The 20,440-nt window shown below is 47.8% G+C and overlaps 1 protein-coding gene across 1 annotated transcript in view; it reads left to right on the top strand.

Moving 5' to 3' along the window:
* The window catches only part of LOC144733404 (atrial natriuretic peptide receptor 1-like), a 59,836-nt gene extending 44,121 nt beyond the window's left edge, over positions 1 to 15,715 (top strand). Inside the window, exons 17-24 of the mRNA XM_078615315.1 lie at positions 991 to 1,084; positions 2,053 to 2,140; positions 5,061 to 5,200; positions 5,981 to 6,133; positions 7,829 to 7,927; positions 11,631 to 11,722; positions 13,074 to 13,168; positions 14,835 to 15,715. Of these exons, the coding sequence (XP_078471441.1) occupies positions 991 to 1,084; positions 2,053 to 2,140; positions 5,061 to 5,200; positions 5,981 to 6,133; positions 7,829 to 7,927; positions 11,631 to 11,722; positions 13,074 to 13,133 (726 nt within the window). The 3' untranslated portion in view covers positions 13,134 to 13,168; positions 14,835 to 15,715. The remainder of the gene's footprint in view (positions 1 to 990; positions 1,085 to 2,052; positions 2,141 to 5,060; positions 5,201 to 5,980; positions 6,134 to 7,828; positions 7,928 to 11,630; positions 11,723 to 13,073; positions 13,169 to 14,834) is intronic.
* The last annotated feature ends 4,725 nt before the right edge of the window (positions 15,716 to 20,440 follow it).

Below are 20,440 nucleotides of genomic sequence, written 5' to 3' on the forward strand. Positions count from 1 at the left end.
GGGCGACACCGCATGGCAGAGGGGCTGTCAGCCAGGCATTGAGTTCTCGCCTTATGGGCAGTGTCCGTGTTGGTGGCAAGCCCTTCTGTATCAGACATGATCATCGCAAGAGTGAATAATGTGTGTGTTGAACTTATTTCACACCGTACGTAGCCAACCGTGCTAATCGGAGATGCGGGGGAAGGACAGAAAACAAAAACTAAAATCCTCCACCACCTGACAGAGACACTCAAATCAAGTTGTCACGTGGGCAAATATGCCAGTTGATTTGTTCTTGTTCAGCCAGCTGCCACAATGTGGAAATGCAATAAAAACGTTGACAATTTTGTTTCGCTGTGGCCTTTGAATCTGCCTCGCATGCCTCACTTGTGCGCAAACCCCGAAGAAATGCGGCACAGTACAAGTGGACGTAAAGAAGGCTCTTCGCTCACTAAGCCCAGAATCTTTGTGGAGTTCAAGCGCCCACGCGATTTGTGGGAGCCAGCATTCCTGTGCATCTTGGATGCCATGGTGGCTATGAGATGTTAACTACCTCGCGTGGCATACAGGAGGGCGTGGGTTCGATCCCGACCCTGAAGCCTGTATGTTTGTTTGGAGTTTGCGCGTGCATTTTCCCCTGGGTCCCCCGGTTTTTCCCTTCACATTTAAAAAAAAACATGCGTTGAGAGTATTTGGCTGCTTTACATTTCCGCAAAATGGTAAACCATTTCGTTGAGCTATCACTTGTGGCCGGGTCGCGTCTGGATAAAGAGCTACGTAGCTCAGTGGGCCTTACCCGCGAAAATAAATCAGCTCATAGTTCATAACATAATAATCTTGGCCAAGCCTTGAAGCAGCACAGAGCATCTGATGTCTAGGACCACTGCCTTGGCAGCTTGTTACGTCCCTTGTTCGGACGTGCAGCAAGGTCTGCGGTACCGAACACCGCGACGGCAGTGAATGCATTCACGCTTGAATCGTCTTCCCCCCCACCCCTTTGCTTCATTCCAGATGGAAAAGTACAGCAAGCACTTGGAGTCGGTCGTCGCTGAACGAACGCAAGACCTCGTGCTGGAAAAACAGAAGACGGATCGGCTGCTATACAGTAGGCCACCCGTACGGACACGATCGCGCACAGCCCCTGTGTCAATCCACTGCTGGATGAGGACCTCCCCCACGCTGTGCGGGTCATGGGGGTTATTTGGTTATACTTCACCACCTTGGTCAATGCGAGTTGGTAAAGCAGCTCAAAATGCAGGGTGCGGACCAGTGTACAAGTGATATGTGACGATAAAGGGTTAGTTGTTGGTTACTCAGAGGCTGGTAATTTCTGTACTCTTTCTCCGGGAGTAGAATGGGAGATTTGGAAAACGGAGATAACGAAAATAAAACAATGATTTAATAATAATTGAGAACATTTAGTATTTTCGCCATTTTTATCGCGCAAGACTCATCACGAAGGCGCTGTGCCTCGCAGACGTAGCCGACTGTAGTTTCACACCAGGGGGCGATGTCGCGATGTGTAATCACGATTGAGTCATCTGCGGGCCATTCTTCAAGTTGGGCCTAATGACGCAATGGGCCTACCCTTTCTCGAGTGACGTCGCGACATTTCTAACAACCAACTCTTGAAGCACATGGCACGGGTGTTATTGTTTGGTCACGGTTAATACGCTACACACTGCAGTGATAACCGGGGCGGCCTGCCGGATTCCGACCTTGAAACCGCGGCAACAAAGCAGCGCGTCATCGTCGTAGTGGCATATCCGGTGCTTGCTTTTTTATTTTCTTTTATAATTTTTGCCGGGGTCGGCAACCCGCGGCTCCGGAATCCCGCACGGCTCTTTAAGGACTGCGTCTTCACGACGTCACTTATCAAAGACCGCCGTCTTGTATTCACCACGCTGTGCGTTGCGGCTCTTGAAATAGTGAACTTGTTGACCGAATTCGAGAAGAAATGGCTTTTGGTGTTAATTTGGATCCCGACCCTTTGCCTTCGGGTGACACTGGGCATCGACCCCCCCGCCCCCTTCTCACCACCTCCCCCCCACCTCCCATGTTTTCTTGTCCCAGGTATGTTACCGAAGCAGATTGCAGATGATCTGAGGCAAGGGAGGGTGACGAAGGCTCAGAGCTATGCAAGTGCCACTGTGTTTTTCAGGTAGCAAACTACAACACGCAAATTATTTGGTGATGATGCTGCTGCTGCTGCTGTGTTGGCGGCAGTGCACAAGCACAAACAACAACTATACTCGAGACATTCGTCAGGAACACTGTGGTTTTAACAGGAGAAATCTGTAATAATAGGCTATGTTTTTCGGGAAATGGCCTTTCTTCGTGTCACGTGAAGAAGTGCCGTACAATGCACTGTTTAGAATTGCGAGAGTCGTTAAAAATAACGCCGCTTACTCTTTGCGGGAAAGCCTCGATGAGATTCAGGAGTCTTATCAGATGGCTCCTCCTGCATTGGGATGTTCGACCAATTACTGTCCACGTTTTGGCAGAGGTGCCTGATTGGCTCATAGGTCGGAGCGCTGACCTGGCACCGCCGAGATCCCCTGAGTTCTCGACTGAACTGTTGACGGTTTCAGCCAGGTCACCAACGACTGCGATAAAAAAAAAACACATCACGCAAAATGTTGGTTCCGCGGTAAATGTGTCTGTGCTCCAGCCCAGAGAATTAACAACATCGGTCTGACTGTCGTACGAGTGGGTGAGCGAGTGCTGCCCCCTCCTGTGTGTGTGTGGCAGAGGTCACGTGAATGTTTCTCAGAAGTAGCTCTCTGATGTCCGCTTCCGCGGGCCGCCTCTCTAACAATTAAGGCTCGGCACTGCTTCGCGTGAGATCCGAATGGAATCTTCGTCCTGTGAGGACGTGATGCCGATAGCGCAGTCAAGATGAAAAAATGCGGGGAAATAACTATGAAAAAAAATATATATAGACGTCGAAAATATAGACGCGTGACGTGTGTTAGGAAACTCATGTATCTGGAGAACTGCTACGCGTATGAGGAGGATAATGCTCAAAGCTCTGCGTGGATATGTGAGGGAACCCACTTGCTGTGCTGCCATCTCCGAGACACCTTGCAGCCCAGCGTGGTTTTACATTTTACAAATGTGCACTCTCCACGAGCCCTTTTCTCCGTGGTGCTGGATTACAGTGGGAGCCATTGACCGGACACCCAGCTTGACAAATTACAATTCACATTAGTAATGTTCTCGCGCTTATCGGTATACAAATATAATTATTGGGAAAATGATGACTGATATTGTAGTTGAAATGAATTCTGTGAAAATACGAAAAAAATATGTTAATCACATCGGCAGTAATATATCACGCGATCAGTTTGACTGGAACATTAGTGTTAACATCAAAACAAGTTGCCGAGGAGGAAGATTCTGACTGAGCTTTTGTCACCGACATCCGCGAAAGTTTCTTAAAACCACCGATTAATCACACTCCGTGAGCCCCTCCTGGGACCACCCAATTAATAATGCTTCCCTATAATGACATGCATGGTTGGGTTATTTCTGGAGGGGAGCATAAATGACAGAAACGCAGTCATTCATCAACATCCAACTCTAATTTGAATAGCGATATTTTAAAGGCATCAGCATTCTGTAGGACAATGCAACTATGATAGGACACGGCTTGTGCCGTATTCCCCGGGTATGAGTGTACAATTGTGGAGAGCGGTGGTGCAGCGGTTGACGCACTGCGCTGCGAACCCAGCGACCCAGGTTTGATTCCCAATCGCGGCCAGCACCAGTGATGATTATCTGAACCTGTCCTGGGCCTCCCCGAAGTCAGCCTCAAATGAGTACCTGGTGCGGTGTGTCAACATCGTCACTGGGGAGAAAAAAGCGGCCGGACGTGGTGCTGTCCACCCACCCCCTCGTGTGCCCTACTGGCCTTCATTGCTAACAGCACTTGCCCCAAAAGTTTGTCAAGGCTACACGGGAGATCTTTGTCTTTATGTGTGTAACCATATTTCTATAACTTTATTGACACCGGGCATCAGTTTGGGGGGTGCGTCTTGCTTTCCGGAGTGTCTTATAATCTAGAGAATCGGGTCAACTTCCAAGAATCAAATAATCCTGGCTTTGTAAACAGTGGCACGGGGTGGTTGGCATGGTCCCCGGTGCGAAGGAGCGAGACGGAGAGGCCCCTTTCCAAATTCCCCGTGGGCCCCGCTTGGCCCGTGGGCCTCGGTGTGGTAGCACTGCCTGCAACACTCTACAGCCGCTTGGTCTGACAAGGAAACTTGCGGTGCTCCGTCAACCGCTGCTGCGCCACCCCTCCTCCTCCACGAGTCGAGAATGAAAGACGACCGACGGTGTGACTGCGGCCACCCGCACCAGCCAGCGGAACCTGTATCGCGGACGGCTGCATCCTTCGCCCGCTCTCTCTCCGGCGGGCTGAGCAGTATTGGTCGCGGCTGCTCCCGAAGCTATCGCGGGGCTCGCAGACTTAAAGTTGGACGCGTGATTTGCACAGACTTGCCATGCGCTAGAAGAAGACTGTATGTATGGATGCTGAACTTTTTTTGCACTGCACGTAGCCAACCGTGCTCATCGGAGGTGAATAATGCGTGCATGGCTTGCTTGTGTAATTGCACACAAACGCCTGCAACACAAGATGCACGCATTGCCTTTTACTAGAGGAGTGTCCCAAGAATTACCAAAAAGCAAAGTCAAATTGTCTCCCAAATGAGCAATGGGAATGGTGTTTGCGTCTTTTGAATGTGGAGATTTGTTGGGTGGCCAGTATCTCATAGCAACTACCAATGTCTTAGTCTTCTCACAGAGTCGTTTCCCTTTTTATTGGCCATGAAAGTGTCATCGGCTGACTTGACCCCAGATTGTGGTTGGACCTCGGAACCTCTGTGGGCGCGTGTCGAAGCGTCCTTCCCACGGTGCCACCGCAGCTGGCTGAAAATGATGATGATGATGATGTTTAAAGTTGAATGACTGTGTGTGTACATTTGCATGAGTTGCGTGTCCACGTCGAGAAGGCTTCGGTTAAAAACGTTCGTTATTTTACACCGACGCTCGACACGAACGTCTGGTCCTCCGTACAGCGACATCGTTGGCTTCACGCAGCTGTCCAGTTCGAGCACCCCCTACGAAGTGGTGGACTTCCTGAACAAGCTGTACACGTCCTTCGACGGGATCATCGACAACTACGATGTGTACAAAGTGGAGACCATAGGAGATGCCTGTGAGTCATCGCTTCTCTTCACCACCACCATCAGTCGGGCGGTGACATGGCTGCAGTGGCGAGATGTTGACTACCTCGCCTGGTATATGGGAGGTCGTGGGTTCGATCCCGACCCTGACGCCTGCTGCTGTATATGTGGAGTTTGCGTGTCTCTCTCCTCGTGGCCGCGTGGTTTTTTCTCCGAGTCCTCCGGGTTTCCCCTCCACATTTAGAATCAACATCGCGCGTTAAAAGCAGCTTTAAATTTCCACGTGATAAACCACTTCGTTGAGCTATCATTTGTGGCCAAGTCGCTTCTGAAAAAGAGCCGTATAGTTCAACCTTACCTGGTAAAATAAAAAGTTTCGTTTTAGAGAGCGTTTTGTCGCTCGTTGGAGGGGTTCGCAGTTCGATTGTGGCAGGCTGCCCCGGCAAATACTGCAGTCGTGTGCAACATTTCCTGTAAAACAAACGCCGTCTGTTTCACGGTGGACGTTAAAGATCCCCTCACTCCATGAGATTAGCACGGTCGGCTACGTACGGTGCGAAGGAAGTTCAAAGCACGTCCATACGTACATTCGAAAACAGTAGGTCACTGCGTGCCCGGCATCATGGCCCATATTTTTCCCGAGTATGAAAAATGTCACCGCAAATTTCTCAAATTGGATAACACTGAGCAGCGTCGCCGCCTCTGTCTCTATGCTTGGTTAGATGATTATCTACGTGTGTTTTTTGTGTACGTGTGTGTTTTTTTTGTGTACACGTGTGATGTGTTTTAAAATTATTTTTTATTTATTCCAGATATGGTCGTTTCAGGAGTGCCCAATGAAAACCACAATCAGCACGCCGTTGAGACCGCAAATATGGCTCTCGATCTGGTGAACGTGTGCCAGGCGTTTGTCATTCCACACAAACCCGAGATGCAGTTGAAGATCAGGGCAGGAATTCACACAGGTGACACACACACACCCATTCCTCACATTGCCCAGTGTTGGCAAACATCACACCTCCTGGCTTTGACATTCCTCCTCGAAGACGCTGGTGGTGGAACCATCAATCGCCTCTGATCATCATCGACAGCAGGCCGATGCGCACATCTCCTGCACGTAACGGAACGTTCAAGACACGCGCCACAAGGCGACCGTGCCCATGCAACCCGAACTGTGGACCAGAGAGTAAAACCACTGCAGTCTGTTGCACCTACCTCTAGGCCCTCTCGTGGTGAGCAGACCTCGACATTGGCATTGAGCCCCTGAGCACATTGCCACCACACGCAAGAATTGAGTTGCCAAACGATGCCCAATTGCCGGCCGGTGCCACGTAAACCTTGTGCCACGTAGGGGAAATTGCCGCTGGGGGGGGCAAGCGCTGTCAGCGAGCGCCTACATGGGGTGGTGGGTGGCCAGCACCACGCCCGGCCGCCTTTGTCTCTCTAGTGGCGATGTTTACACACAGCACCAGGTACTCATTTGAGACTGCATCGACCGAGGGGAGGCCCGGGATCGGTTAAAATATTCACCCCTGTAATTATTGGTCATGAGCGGGAAATTAACTCGGGTCACTGGTTTCTTAGCACAATGCGCTCACCACTGCGCCACCACTCCTCACGTACACATAAACAAACCTCGGGCACGCACACTGAATCATACAAAAGCAAACGTTCACAAGCAGATGTATCAAGATACATACAGACGCAGACACATTGAGAGTACTCGTGTGTCCGAGGCTGGGAAGTCCACTCCTGTTGTGCCTCGAAGCTTGCGAATCAACGTCACAGCCTCTCCTGCTCCTGCTCATGAACCGATGTCGACAGGCCACCTCCGTTGCGGTGATCCTCTTGGGCGCGTTCCCTCCTTTGGCTGCCATTCCGTCACCGGTCTTTTCCATCGGCCATCATCCCGCCTGGCCGTGACGTGTCCTGCCCGCGTCCACTCTTTTATAAACACTCAGAATGATGTCTCCAATGTGTTGCTTGTTCCCTGTCCCACGCGCCAGCCTCTGCCGTGTCGGCCCCAGCGTGCGTCTCGACTGCAATTGCCTCTCTGTGCACTTTTCACTTTGTGGTTCCATTTTCTCTGTCGGTCTCCCATGTTTCATAGCCATCGGTCATAGCAGACAACACAAACTCATTGGAAGCGTTATCCTCTGGGCACTTTGGTTGGTTATTTTGCACGCTCAATGTGAACGAATACAACCACTTGCGCCTGCTCTTGCGCACCTCCGTGTGTTGAGCATTTTGATCCTGGTGTGCCTTTAATAATTATAATTGGCCAAGATATAATAGAGGACCCACGCAGTAAAGTTTTACATTTGTGCCCCTCCAACGGTTTTGTTCAGCGCGTGATGTATTTCCCTCGTAGTTATATTTAGCCCAGAATTTGCATCCCTTTTTGAAGTTCTTCAACCATTTCTCGTAGTTCATGTCCATCGCTTGCTATTTTTACTTCATTGTCAGCAAGTTTGAGATGATGAGCACTTCCTTCATTTATGGGATGCCATTAGCATGACTGACGCAACGTAAAATGTAAGTGTTATGATGAATATTGTTTACCTTAATTTCTCTGTCCTAGTTGAGACAAACGGCTTTGGTACAGAGTCTCTCTCTGTGTGTGTGCGACTCCATTCGCGCCCCCCGCTTCACGTGATCAGGCCCGGTCGTCGCTGGCGTGGTGGGCACGAAGATGCCACGCTACTGCTTGTTTGGAGACACAGTAAACACCGCTTCGCGCATGGAGTCTACAAGTGAAGGTGCCTAATTGCACAACCTTTGGACGCGATTAAAAATAATAACTTACGTAGTAAGCATGCAATGTTGATTAACGTTGGACCAATTTTGGCCCAACGTTACATGTTTACTGGGTATTTAGCCAGATGAGCCTTGCCGAGCTCATAAGACTTCTTCAGGAGAGCCCTGCATTGGGGTGTTTGGCCAATGCCGTGAATGAGTGTTTCAGGAGAGAGCCGGGGTGTAGAGAGAAAATCCGGAGTACCTGGAGAAAACTGACGCGTATGTGGTGGGTAACATTCAAAGCTCCGCACAAATACGTTCACTCCGCAGATAGACTCGGGCTCAATCTAGTGAGTGGACCGAATCTGTATGCGCCATCTCCAGGTATCTTGCAGGCCTCACGGTCACCCGCCCACAACACCTGGCTTGCATTGGTGGGCACCCAATCCAGGCACGAAGCAGGCTCCTTAGCTGCTGAGATTTTTTAAAAGGTCATAGGTCGTATGATTCTAGGCGTGGAGTCATTCAGCCTCGAGGTGCTATTCGACTGTTTAAATAAACACCCAGGCAGGCTATAGTTTAATATGCAGATGTTAAGGCAGGAACCCTCCAAAGCGTCGTGCAATCACAGCGATGTGCTCTTGAGTGTGGAGGAGTATTCCCAAGTGCTCGTGGAAATGTTTCAGAGAGGACATCAAGTGGTGAGTGGCGGTGGACCGCTCTGGGTGGCAGCCTGAGGCTGGATGGGGGAGGCTCGCGAGAGGGGAGCGGGGGGGCTGAAGGGGGCATGGAGCTGTTAGTTTAGTGTCCAGTTTCCATGGGAACGTCAAGGGTGTGCATTAAAAAAAAGATTGTGCCAGGTGAGGTCCACTGGGCTATATATCTGTTTTTAGAAGCGTTTTGAGAAGCGACCTGGCCACAAATGATAGCTCCCCGAAGTGGCTTATCGTGTGGAAATCTATAGCAGCCACAGACTCTAAACGCACGTTTCTAAATGTAGAGGGAAAAACTGGAGGACCTGGAGAAAAATCCACATGACCACGGGGAGAACATGCAAACTCCAAATATACAGCAGCAGGCGTCAGGGTCGGGATTGAACCCACGACCTCCTGTGTACCAGGTGGGGGAGTGAACATCTCGCTACCGCGGCGCCCACATACATCGGTGAACCGTCGCTCAGTGAGAGCTTGCTTTTTCCCTGCAGCTGATCCTACTGCCTGTGATCATCTGCACTGCTGAGATCCCCACTCCCTGTGAAAGTCCAAGCTCAAGACCTCCCCATTATTTCTAGATTTGAAGCTTTCGTGACTACAAGGATTCATATTCTTAGGTTTTTTCGGTAAAGTCACGTAGGTAAAAAATTAAAATTAATAAAAGTAAAATAAAAATAAAATAAAAATCACGACGTTTCAGAGGCAACACAAGCTTCCACCTGAAGACGGAAGCTTGTGTTGCCTCCGAAACGTCGTGATTTATATTTTATTTTTATTTTACTTTTATAAAAATCACGACGTTTCGGAGGCAACACAAGCTTCCGTCTTCAGGTGGAACAGTCACAGCACGATAGCTGTATCAAGAGAAACGTCGTGATTTTTATTTTATTTTTATTTTACTTTTATTAATTTTAAGTTTCATTTTTTACCTACGTGACTTTACCGAAAAAACCTAAGAATATGAATATACTTCCCCATTCTACCTATGACCGTCTCGCTCTCTCTCTCTTTGCAACCTGCCCACATCGACGATTCTATCATACTGTCATCCCAACTCCCTCTCAGCCCTGCAGAATTGCATCCGTCATTCCCGACAAGTAATAAGATAACCTCTTCAAATTCTCCACACGCGGGCATATGTCCCCAGTCTTTGTGGCTTCTTGAGATGCAGCCGCACTTTAGATTGTACTTCAAAATCCACATCGTTTTGCATTCTAATGGTGGTTATTGTGGTGGGGCTTGTACGAACATTTTGAAGCATCTACAATATGCTTGCAATCTAGCACTTTGGAATCAAAGTGATGTGACTCACACACCGATTTCAATGTCCACTGTGAGACTCGCAAACTTGCTGATCTATGATGTAACCACACAGAATCTGTATTAACGTCATTGTATTTATTGATTTCCTCCCAGTTACTACGATAGTTCTTTCAGCATAAAGTCACAAGACAAAGTGCCCATTCAGATCTCTCTCAGGGCAGTACAACCCATCGGTTGAGGGAATGGCCCACAAAAGCAGATCTCACAGAGCTACCTCTGAGACACCTTCAAATGTCTTCAGGTCCGCCAAGTAGAGACAAAGAACTTTCCTCACCCGCTCTGCATATGAGAGTAACGTGCGTCGCGTAACAATCAAACCGATATTTATATTTTCAGAGGTGGAACTTAGCCAAATTACGTGCTGAACCAAATTTAACATGATCGTGTTTTTGTGCAGTCACCGGTGACCCTCGCCTGGCATGCAGGAGGTCGTGGGTTATCATGTGTGGCCGGGTCGCTTCTGAAAAAGAGCTACATAGCTCAGTGGGCCTTACCTCGTACATGTAAACACATTTTTAGTTCATAGTTTACACTTGATAACCTAGTTTAATCACAGGCAGTGGCAGCATGGATTTGCACGCAGAATCTGAGCAGTTCCAGCTCCGTGCACTTACCTCAGTCTGCTGAGTAGACCTTCAGGCCTCCTCTCCTCACGTGTGTGGGAGTTCACAAATACTCCCGGTTCCTCTCACGTGCCGTGGTGGCTACGCACGCCTCTAAGCCAGCGCTGTGGAGGCAGTGAGGGTTGGTGGACCACACAATTGTTGTGGAACTCCCTTCCCGTGGACGTCGAGATGCCACATGCTGGCTTTCCAGTAGAAGGCAGTACAGCAGAATGCGGACTCATATCCTCTGCCCCTTCTGCGTTGGATAGGGTGTCTCGCGCATTTGTGGAGGGAGGGAGGGAGGGACAGATGGACGGACGGCGATGTCCTCAGGATGTGCGGGAATGCTATTCTAGGAAAAGGTTTTATCTGGCTGGCTGGCTGGCTGAAGGGACAGATGGACAATTATGTCCAAAAGATGGGCGGCCTGCTCGTGTTTTATACAAATAAAATGGCGAAACTTTTGAAAGAAGAACCCACAGCAAAATGAGTATTTAACAACCCATAAAATGATTTGTATTAAAATTAAATGATCAAAAGTTGCCGACATATTTAATTCTGGGAAATCGTGTTTCAGTCAAGTGAGAAACACAGTGTCCACTTGCGCAATGCTCCCTCGCGAAGCAAATTCCATTTCTCAGTTAAATCTAGATATTTTTCAATCTTCCAAATTCCTCAAATCTTGCCTCGCTCTTGATGGGCGAAATGCATTTGTGTTTTGCAAGATTACAACGGGTTCCCTGATATGGTTCCGACGTGTGTGTTCGTGTGTGAAGCGATAGTGTGGTGGTTAGCGTGCCGCGCTACGAACCCGGCGGCCCGAGTTCGATTCCCACTCACAGCCAACACGACAATTTTTTGAACCGGTCCTAGGTCTCCTCTAAGTCGACTCAGCCTAAAATGAGTAACTGGTGCGGGGCGTACATATCACCACTAGGGAGACAAAGGCGGCCGGGCGTGGTGTTGACCACCCACATCCCTCGTGTGCCGTGCTGGTCTTCATAGGTGCTCGCTAACAGTACTTGCCCCAACAGTCTGTGAAGGCTATACGGGGGATCTTTGTCTTTGTTTTTTGTGTGAAGCTCTGAAGATCCAATGCAGCCCAAGCACGAGCAGTATCCTGCAGCAAATCGGAAGCTATTTGCTGAGCTGTCGTGGAACCGTCACCGTCAAGGTAAGGGTTGGCGTTAGGGATCCGTTAAATGATCCATAATAGAGTTGTTTTGGGTTATATCGCGTAAATATATAAATGTGTCGTTCAAACCCGCCACCACCCGGCACAGCCAACTAGTAAGGGTTGTCACGTAAACAGAACGTGGCCAATTCGTCACTAGTACAGCACACCGGGTGTGTTGGAGAGCCAAGCCACAACATTTACAATCTGAGCTCGACGTTTCGCCAGTAATTACAACCAGCTTCATCAGGCGACAGCCAGATGACGCCTGTTTTATAATTATTTTGAGTTTGCGTGTTCTCTCTTTCCCCGTGGTTACATGCAATTTTTCTCTGGGCCCTCCAGTTTTTCCCTCCACATTTCTAAAGGTGTGTTTAGATTACTTGGCTCCTTTACATTTCCACGTGTGATATAAGCCACTTGGATGAGCTATCATGTGTGCACAGGTCGCCTGTGAAAAAGAGCTCACAGCTCAGCGGGCTTTACCTGGTAAACAAAATGGTTTAAATTTCGATTTAAAGCTTTCGTGACTGCAGGGATTCATCTTCTTGGTTCTTTCGGTAAAGTCACGTAGAAGGGAAATAATAAAATAATAAATACAAAACATTATATTTTATTATGTTTTATTTTTATTATTATTTTATTACTTCCCTTCTACGTGACTTTACCGAAAGAACCAAGAAGACAAAATGGTTTAGTTTAGGTGTGAAGGTAAGTGGGAATGATGGAACACAAAAAGTATTTCCACGTGAGTTCGTAAAGAACTAGCGAGCTCTTTTGTGAAGGAGCCATTCACAAATGGGCGAGATCCCCGTGGGTGGGAGCAGTGGCGGCGGTGGCGGCAGTGGTCAGCGCCTTGCACTATGAACCTGGTTAGTCACGAGTTTGACCCCTGGGTCACGGCTCACATCAGCGGCGAGTGGCGGTGTGATCCGGTCCAGGGCGAAAACCTCTACCCCAACCTTCACTTGCCATCGTGGTGTAAATATGGTCAAACAACCCTCGTGACTGATACGGACTGGGACAGCACCATCCAGCAGTAGATTGTTCATGGCTGACGGTGAAAATAATCTTGATTTGAAGCTTTCGTGACTGCAGGAATCCATACTCTTTGGTTCTTTCGGTAAAGTCACGTAGGTAGAAAAATAATGATATAATATTTTTTGTTTTATTTTTCTACCTACGTGACTTTACCGAAAGAACCAAAGAGGTGAAAATAATATAGACTGATCGATTGAATGTTTTTTTTAGGTGTATTGTGATTTTAATGGTGTGTGTGCGTTTTTTTGTTCAACTTGTATATATTCATTGTAAATTTGAGTGTGTGCCAAATGTGTCTTTTACATTGCAGGGGAAAGGAGAGATGATCACCTGGTGGCTGGAGGGGAGAGATACAAATACAAAAAAATAAATAATACTTTGGAGACACTGACCACGATTTCCAAGGTCTACCTGATTGCCCGATCATAGTAGACAAACCATGGACTTTATTGAGTGTTATTAACGTGAACCTAACGTCTGTATTTCATTCGAAGTAAAATATACTTCTAAGTAAACAAAACACATTGTGTGCCTTTTGCACGATACATTGGGATGCCTCGTGTCTCACTCCCCGGCTGCAGCTGCTTCACACACCAAGCGCATCGGCCCTGCCCACAGAATCATTATTTATATACTGGAGGAATCCGATGAGCTGTGAAGCTCTTTCACAGATGTACGTATGTATGTGGAACGTATTTTGCACCGTACGTAGCCCAACTGTGCTAATCGGAGGTGCGGGGAAAGGACAACAAACTGAACACAGAAATCCATAAGAGGTTTTTTTTTGTTAGATCGCGTAAATAAATAAATGTGTCGTTAAATCCGCCACCACCCGGCACAGCCAACTAGTAAGGGTTGTCACGTAAACAGAACGTGCCAATTCGTCACTAGTACAGCACACCGGGTGTGTTGGAGAGCCAAGCCACAACATTTACAATCTGAGCTCGACGTTTCGCCAGTAATTACAACCAGCTTCATCAGGCGACAGCCAGATGACGCCTGTTGTATAATTATTTTGAGTTTGCGTGTTCTCTCTTTCCCCGTGGTTACATGCAATTTTTCTCTGGGCCCTCCAGTTTTTCCCTCCACATTTCTAAAGGTGTGTTTAGATTACTTGGCTCCTTTACATTTCCACGTGTGATATAAGCCACTTGGATGAGCTATCATGTGTGCACAGGTCGCCTGTGAAAAAGAGCTCACAGCTCAGCGGGCTTTACCTGGTAAACAAAATGGTTTAAATTTCGATTTAAAGCTTTCGTGACTGCAGGGATTCATCTTCTTGGTTCTTTCGGTAAAGTCACGTAGAAGGGAAATAATAAAAATAAAACATAATATTTTATTATGTTTTATTTTTATTATTATTTTATTACTTCCCTTCTACGTGACTTTACCGAAAGAACCAAGAAGACAAAAGGGTTTAGTTTAGGTGTGAAGGTAAGTGGGAATGATGGAACACAAAAAGTATTTCCACGTGAGTTCGTAAAGAACTAGCGAGCTCTTTGTGAAGGAGCCATTCACAAATGGGCGAGATCCCCGTGGGTGGGAGCAGTGGCGGCGGTGGCGGCAGTGGTCAGCGCCTTGCACTATGAACCTGGTTAGTCACGAGTTTGACCCCTGGGTCACGGCTCACATCAGCGGCGAGTGGCGGTGTGATCCGGTCCAGGGCGAATACCTCTTCCCCAACCTTCACTTGCCATCGTGGTGTAAATATGGTCAAACAACCCTCGTGACTGATACGGACTGGGACAGCACCATCCAGCAGTAGATTGTTCATGGCTGACGGTGAAAATAATCTTGATTTGAAGCTTTCGTGACTGCAGGAATCCATACTCTTTGGTTCTTTCGGTAAAGTCACGTAGGTAGAAAAATAATGATATAATATTTTTGTTGTATTTTTCTACCTACGTGACTTTACCGAAAGAACCAAAGAGGTGAAAATAATATAGACTGATCGATTGAATGTTTTTTTAGGTGTATTGTAATTTTAATGGTGTGTGTGCGTTTTTTTGTTCAACTTGTATATATTCATTGTAAATTTGAGTGTGTGCCAAATGTGTCTTTTACATTGCAGGGGAAAGGAGAGATGATCACCTGGTGGCTGGAGGGGAGAGATACAAATACAAAAAAATAAATAATACTTTGGAGACACTGACCACGATTTCCAAGGTCTACCTGATTGCCCGATCATAGTAGACAAACCATGGACTTTATTGAGTGTTATTAACGTGAACCTAACGTCTGTATTTCATTCGAAGTAAAATATACTTCTAAGTAAACAAAACACATTGTGTGCCTTTTGCACGATACATTGGGATGCCTCGTGTCTCACTCCCCGGCTGCAGCTGCTTCACACACCAAGCGCATCGGCCCTGCCCACAGAATCCTTATTTATATACTGGAGGAATCCGATGAGCTGTGAAGCTCTTTCACAGATGTATGTATGTGGAACGTATTTTGCACCGTACGTAGCCCAACTGTGCTAATCGGAGGTGCGGGGAAAGGACAACAAACTGAACACAGAAATCCATAAGAGGTTTTTTTTGGTTAGATCGCGTAAATAAATAAATGTGTCGTTAAATCCGCCACCACCCGACACAGCCAACTAGTAATGGTTGTCACGTAAACAGAACGTGCCAATTCGTCACTAGTACAGCACACCGGTGTGTTGGAGAGCCAAGCCACAACATGTACAATCTCAGTACGACGTTTCGCCAGTAATTACAACTAGCTTCATCAGGCGACAGCCAGATTTGTGGAGAAGTCTTACTGTTTCGTTCCTTATATAGAGGCGTAGACGTGGTGACCACGCTTCTGCGCTCTTGCATAATGTGGGGTGGGGGATTAATGAGTGAACGTACATGATGCATGTGCATTATGAGAGCCCGTTGATCTAGTCCTAACCTGTCCATTGTGTGTATTAAAATAGCCGTACCAACGCTAATCCCTATTGAAGTATAGGCATGCATTTAAACAATGTATTATTTGATGATTCGCTTCCACGCAGCACTAAGTCGGTAGCTATCCGAACGGTTACAATTATTTTTATTTCTTTCAATTTGGTCGCGAAAGCCTCCGTGTTAAACTCAACACAGAAAGCACATGTCCAACAGCGGCGTGCCGGAAAGTTTCCCAGGCCCCCATCATACCATTTATCCCCCACCCCCCTCCCTCTATAAGAGTGCACAACTTAAAATAATCACTTGAATTGTTGTGGAGAATGTACATACCGTATCAAAACAGGTAAGCGGACGGTGTCTCCTTCATATATATATAAAGTTTTTTTTTTTAAACCCACCGGCCACATTGCCTTCTGTGAGTGCATCATATCAACGGCATTGATGCGGCGCTAGCAAGCTCCGTCTTGACGTACGTCCATCTCATCAGCAGCAGGCGGCCTCACGATACGAACGCTATTCGACTGCCAGACGTTTATACTGGTAGGAACCTCCTGGTTACACCAGCACACAGGGAATTATTGTGTCCGTCCGTCCGTCGTGCATCCAAAAATTGAAGGGGTGGGGCTGGGTGGAGAGGGGAGGGTGGGGAGGGGCTGGGTGGGGAGGGTGGAGAGTGGCTGGGTGGGGAGGGTGGGGCTGGGTGGGGGTTGGGAGGGGTAGGGCTGGGTGGGGAGGGGCTGGTCACCCCGTGGTGCCCTTATAAAACTCAACGTTTAACCTACTCACGGCATATTTGCGGAATACACCACGCCGCCGTTGACCCTGGCCATTGACCGAGCAACCCAACGTTCCTACCAGCTCCCTCCGCAGGAGGAATGTGTTAGCGGTGCCTCCGGCGTGGTCTGCAAGTCGAGCACGGAACGTGGCGTGTCCCCGCCCTGGCGATGTAAGCGCCTACTCCCACTGCAGTATTTGTGCACACGGTGTGGAACTGTCACTTTCTATAGATGTCCACATGCTGTGTAATATGACCTTTTGCGCACGCACTGATGTATTCTTAATCTCACGTAGATCCACTCTAAAGTGCAGTAAAGCATTTCCCACGTCTAGAGCGGGTCCGCATCCTTTTGTCCGGTCTTCTTTCGAATGTCGAGGTGAAACGAGCAACATTACTGTACGTGAATATTGAGGTTATTAAGCCATTCCATAGGCTGTGTGGAGGGTGAATGACACTTTTAGTCTGAATAATTTCCTTTCATTTTACATAGTGTCGTTCGTGCCAAAAGCATCCCAAAACGCTGTACATGAATTATACAGGTTGGTGCTTCAAAAAACTTGTTCACACTTCTGAGAATTTGCAACAACAACACCGCGAGAAATGTGCCTCCTCCGGGCTCTGGAGACCACCTGGAGAAGATTCCAGGCACGCGTTGACAACGATGGCGAAACACGTGGAGACTTTGACTTTTTGAAGCTGTTAACATCACATTTGTTATCATATTACAGTGTGGTATTATCCCTTCTTTCTCCATTAAAACGATAGTTCCATGTAAGTGTGAACATCTTTTTTTAAGCACCCTGTATATATGAGACACAGATCCGTATCCATGCGGCGCGAACACAAACACACCGAGCAAATGTGAACCCCAACTACTACCAAGCAAAATTTTAAAATGAATAAGCAAATTAAGAAGTGGCACCGAAATAAAAAGCGCAAACAATAACAAAGTTGCCACAACACAGCGGTGGGTGGCGGTGTTCTTGTAGACAAATCGGCGGTGCAGAGGGCATTGTGGGATCACGTGATCCATTGTCTGGTTGGTGACCACCGCATCTCCCGTGCCCTGCTCTACACAGATTCAGGGCTGCCCACTGTTGTTGTTAGTCAGCTATCTGTGTGCAATGTGACTGTCACTTCGTACAAATGTTCACGTATCTGCCCTCGTCACATATCCGCATGTATTACCCTCAGTCCCCAGGGAGTCGGGAGTGTAACGTTGTGCTGACGAGCACGATACGTTGGGTAAAGAGAAGTTCATTTGATTCGGGTGCATGTTGACGTGTTCTGTGTTCCGTGCGATGTCCCCCTGGCAACAACACAGGGCACAGTGTGTTGTCTGACTATCCTCGTTTTCACAGCTGCAACTTTACACAATTGCTGCTCACACAACTTGTATCTTCATTTTTCACGACAAACGCACAACTTGCCAATGTGGAAATATGTTATTACCAAGCACGCAACAATTCCCCCTCCTCCGCCTCCCCCCACACCATTCGATGAATCGTCACGACTTGGGCTCATGATTCATTACAGCAAACTAAAGAACATCGCTGCCCTTGGAGGGGTTTTGTTGTTGTCACCCCCCCCCCCGTCTTCCACAACCCCCACCACAACCCCCATCACAACCCCCACCACAACCCCCACCACAACCCCCACCACAACCCCCATCACAACCCCCACCACAACCCCCATCACAACCCCCACCACAACCCCCACCACAACCCCCATCACAACCCCCACCACAACCCCCATCACAACCCCCACCACAACTCCCACTATACCCAAACCAGCCCAACCCCATGTTTCAGGGGCCGAAGGGTGGGGCTTAAACAGAAAGAGGCGGGGCTTAAGGAGCGAGGGGTGGGGCTTAAGGAGCGAGGGGGCGGGGCTTAAGGAACGAGGGGGTGGGGCTTAAAAAGGAAAGGTGCGGGGGGGTAATCACGATGGGTGGGGTCTTAACGAGTGAGGGGCTGAGCATGCATAGATCAACCTCTTACAAAATCATCTGGACAGCGGTGAAGTGTCGACCAAAAACACATTTTATTTGTTTATTAGAGGAGCACTTTGGAACCCCCTAAAGTGGAAGTCCTGCCAGCAGCGGCATTGACAAGCAATTGCAGGGCTGCACCTTGACAGTTCACCATTTCCCCCACCGACAGTCCATTGTGAAAGTTGCTTGGAACGTCTCTGGCATCCAGAGTCCTGAAGTATTCCGTCGAGTTCACTTCGTACATTGAGAGTTGTGAATATCGGCGATGAAAAAGAGTGTAATCCAAACTAAGCCTGCCCTTGGAAATCATGCTAAGTGTAAATTGGCAGCACTCTATGATGGCGACCGTTCGGTTCGAGTGACTGGTAAAAATGAGTGAATGAAAGGCAGATGTTGAATATGGTGCACGCTGTGGTACTATTTGGAAACACACGTGTAGGATGGACAACAACAGGAACACTGAAAGTGTTGTTGTTGTTCGGGAAAATGGAAGGAACCGTAAAGAGAGGAAGACCTAGCAGAGAATGACTTGACCACGGCATGAGAGATTGGTGCCAGAAGTTAGAACGATGTGACGCTCTACTTGAGCATATTGGCACAAGACGGAGGAAAGTGGAAACAGCGAATGACGAAACGAGCGGCAGACGCCTCCAGGCTCCCTGCCCCACGTGATGATGGTCACGTGACTCAGGGGTCAGAGCACCGAGCCTGAGTTTGAGTCTGGGTTTCAGTCACCCATGATTATAGTACTGCATTAACTACACTGCCCTAAAAGGGGAAAAAAATCGATGACATTTCGGATGAACGGCCTTCTTTCATTGGACATGAAAGGCAGACATTGTTATTTGTGCTTGGGCACCACTGCCAACTCAGCATCACAAAAAAATATCATGACTTTACTGTGGTCTGGAGTATATTTAGTTGATGGTATATTGAGTTGATGGTCTTTGAAATTTGTTTAGCCAAAGAAATATGACGGGGTTTTTTCTCTCTATTAATTTGTCTTGGTGTTAAAGCTCCGCGACTTAAAACAAGTATTTATTTGTTTTATTCCACTTTGTTTTTCCAGGGAAACCTCACCGAGTCTCGTGACGTTTTTAAGGAGTGTCCTGCCAGGTGTTTTTCTCCAGTAGGGGGCTGTGACTGTCTCGTATATCCTGAATGAGTCAATTATTCGATGTGACATTTCATCTTTAGACCACGCCGCCGACACACAACGGCCTACTCTTGCGAATGACGCCACGGTAAACTTGAAAGTCCTCTGTAACAATCCATCTGGCAACCCGCAGTCATAACCAGGCCGGCCACTGGATTCGAACCGTGAACCTTTGCAACAACAACGCTGCAAACGCGCTCTCACTAGGCCGCGTCTCCGCAGTATACGATGTTACGTTGTAATGTAACACGAGTTACATGGTATGCGTGGGTTATCCTACAAAGTCGTGTGGCCAGCGTTAAAGCGTAGGTCAAATTCTATTTTTTTTTATTAGAGGGGCTATTTTTTAGAGCTCCCTATAACGGAGGCCCTTCTGGCAGCGGTGGCATCAACAAGATATTGCAGGGGCTGCATCTTTATATTTCACCGTCACCCCATCCATCTGCAGTCCCTTGTGCAATGTTATTGGAACGTCTCTCGCATTCCAGAGTGCTGAGATATTCCGGTGACATCGCCGCTCTTTCTTTTTTAAAGTTTTGCTTCCTCCTCTGGTGAGGAAACCGGAGAAGCCGGAGGAAACCCCATGCCGCCCAACAGGAGAAGAACTTTCACAGAAATGCGCCTTCGGTGGGAATCTAACCCAGACGCTGTTGGCCACTGAGCCACCCTGATATCCAGAGTCAATCTAGATGTTGTTCCGTGTGTTTGGTTAAAAGTAAGCGTTGTGTTTTTCCAATTACGTCAACGTAAACCCGCAATAAATGATTACGTCATTCAATTGTAGGGTTTATATGATTTACTAGAGTTGTGCCAGAGATAATTACAATTTCTGTTTTAGAAGTACAGCACAGTA

Source organism: Lampetra planeri, chromosome 46, assembly GCF_965212315.1.
Source record: "Lampetra planeri chromosome 46, kcLamPlan1.2.h2, whole genome shotgun sequence".
In the NCBI taxonomy this organism is placed as follows: Eukaryota; Metazoa; Chordata; class Hyperoartia; order Petromyzontiformes; family Petromyzontidae; genus Lampetra; species Lampetra planeri.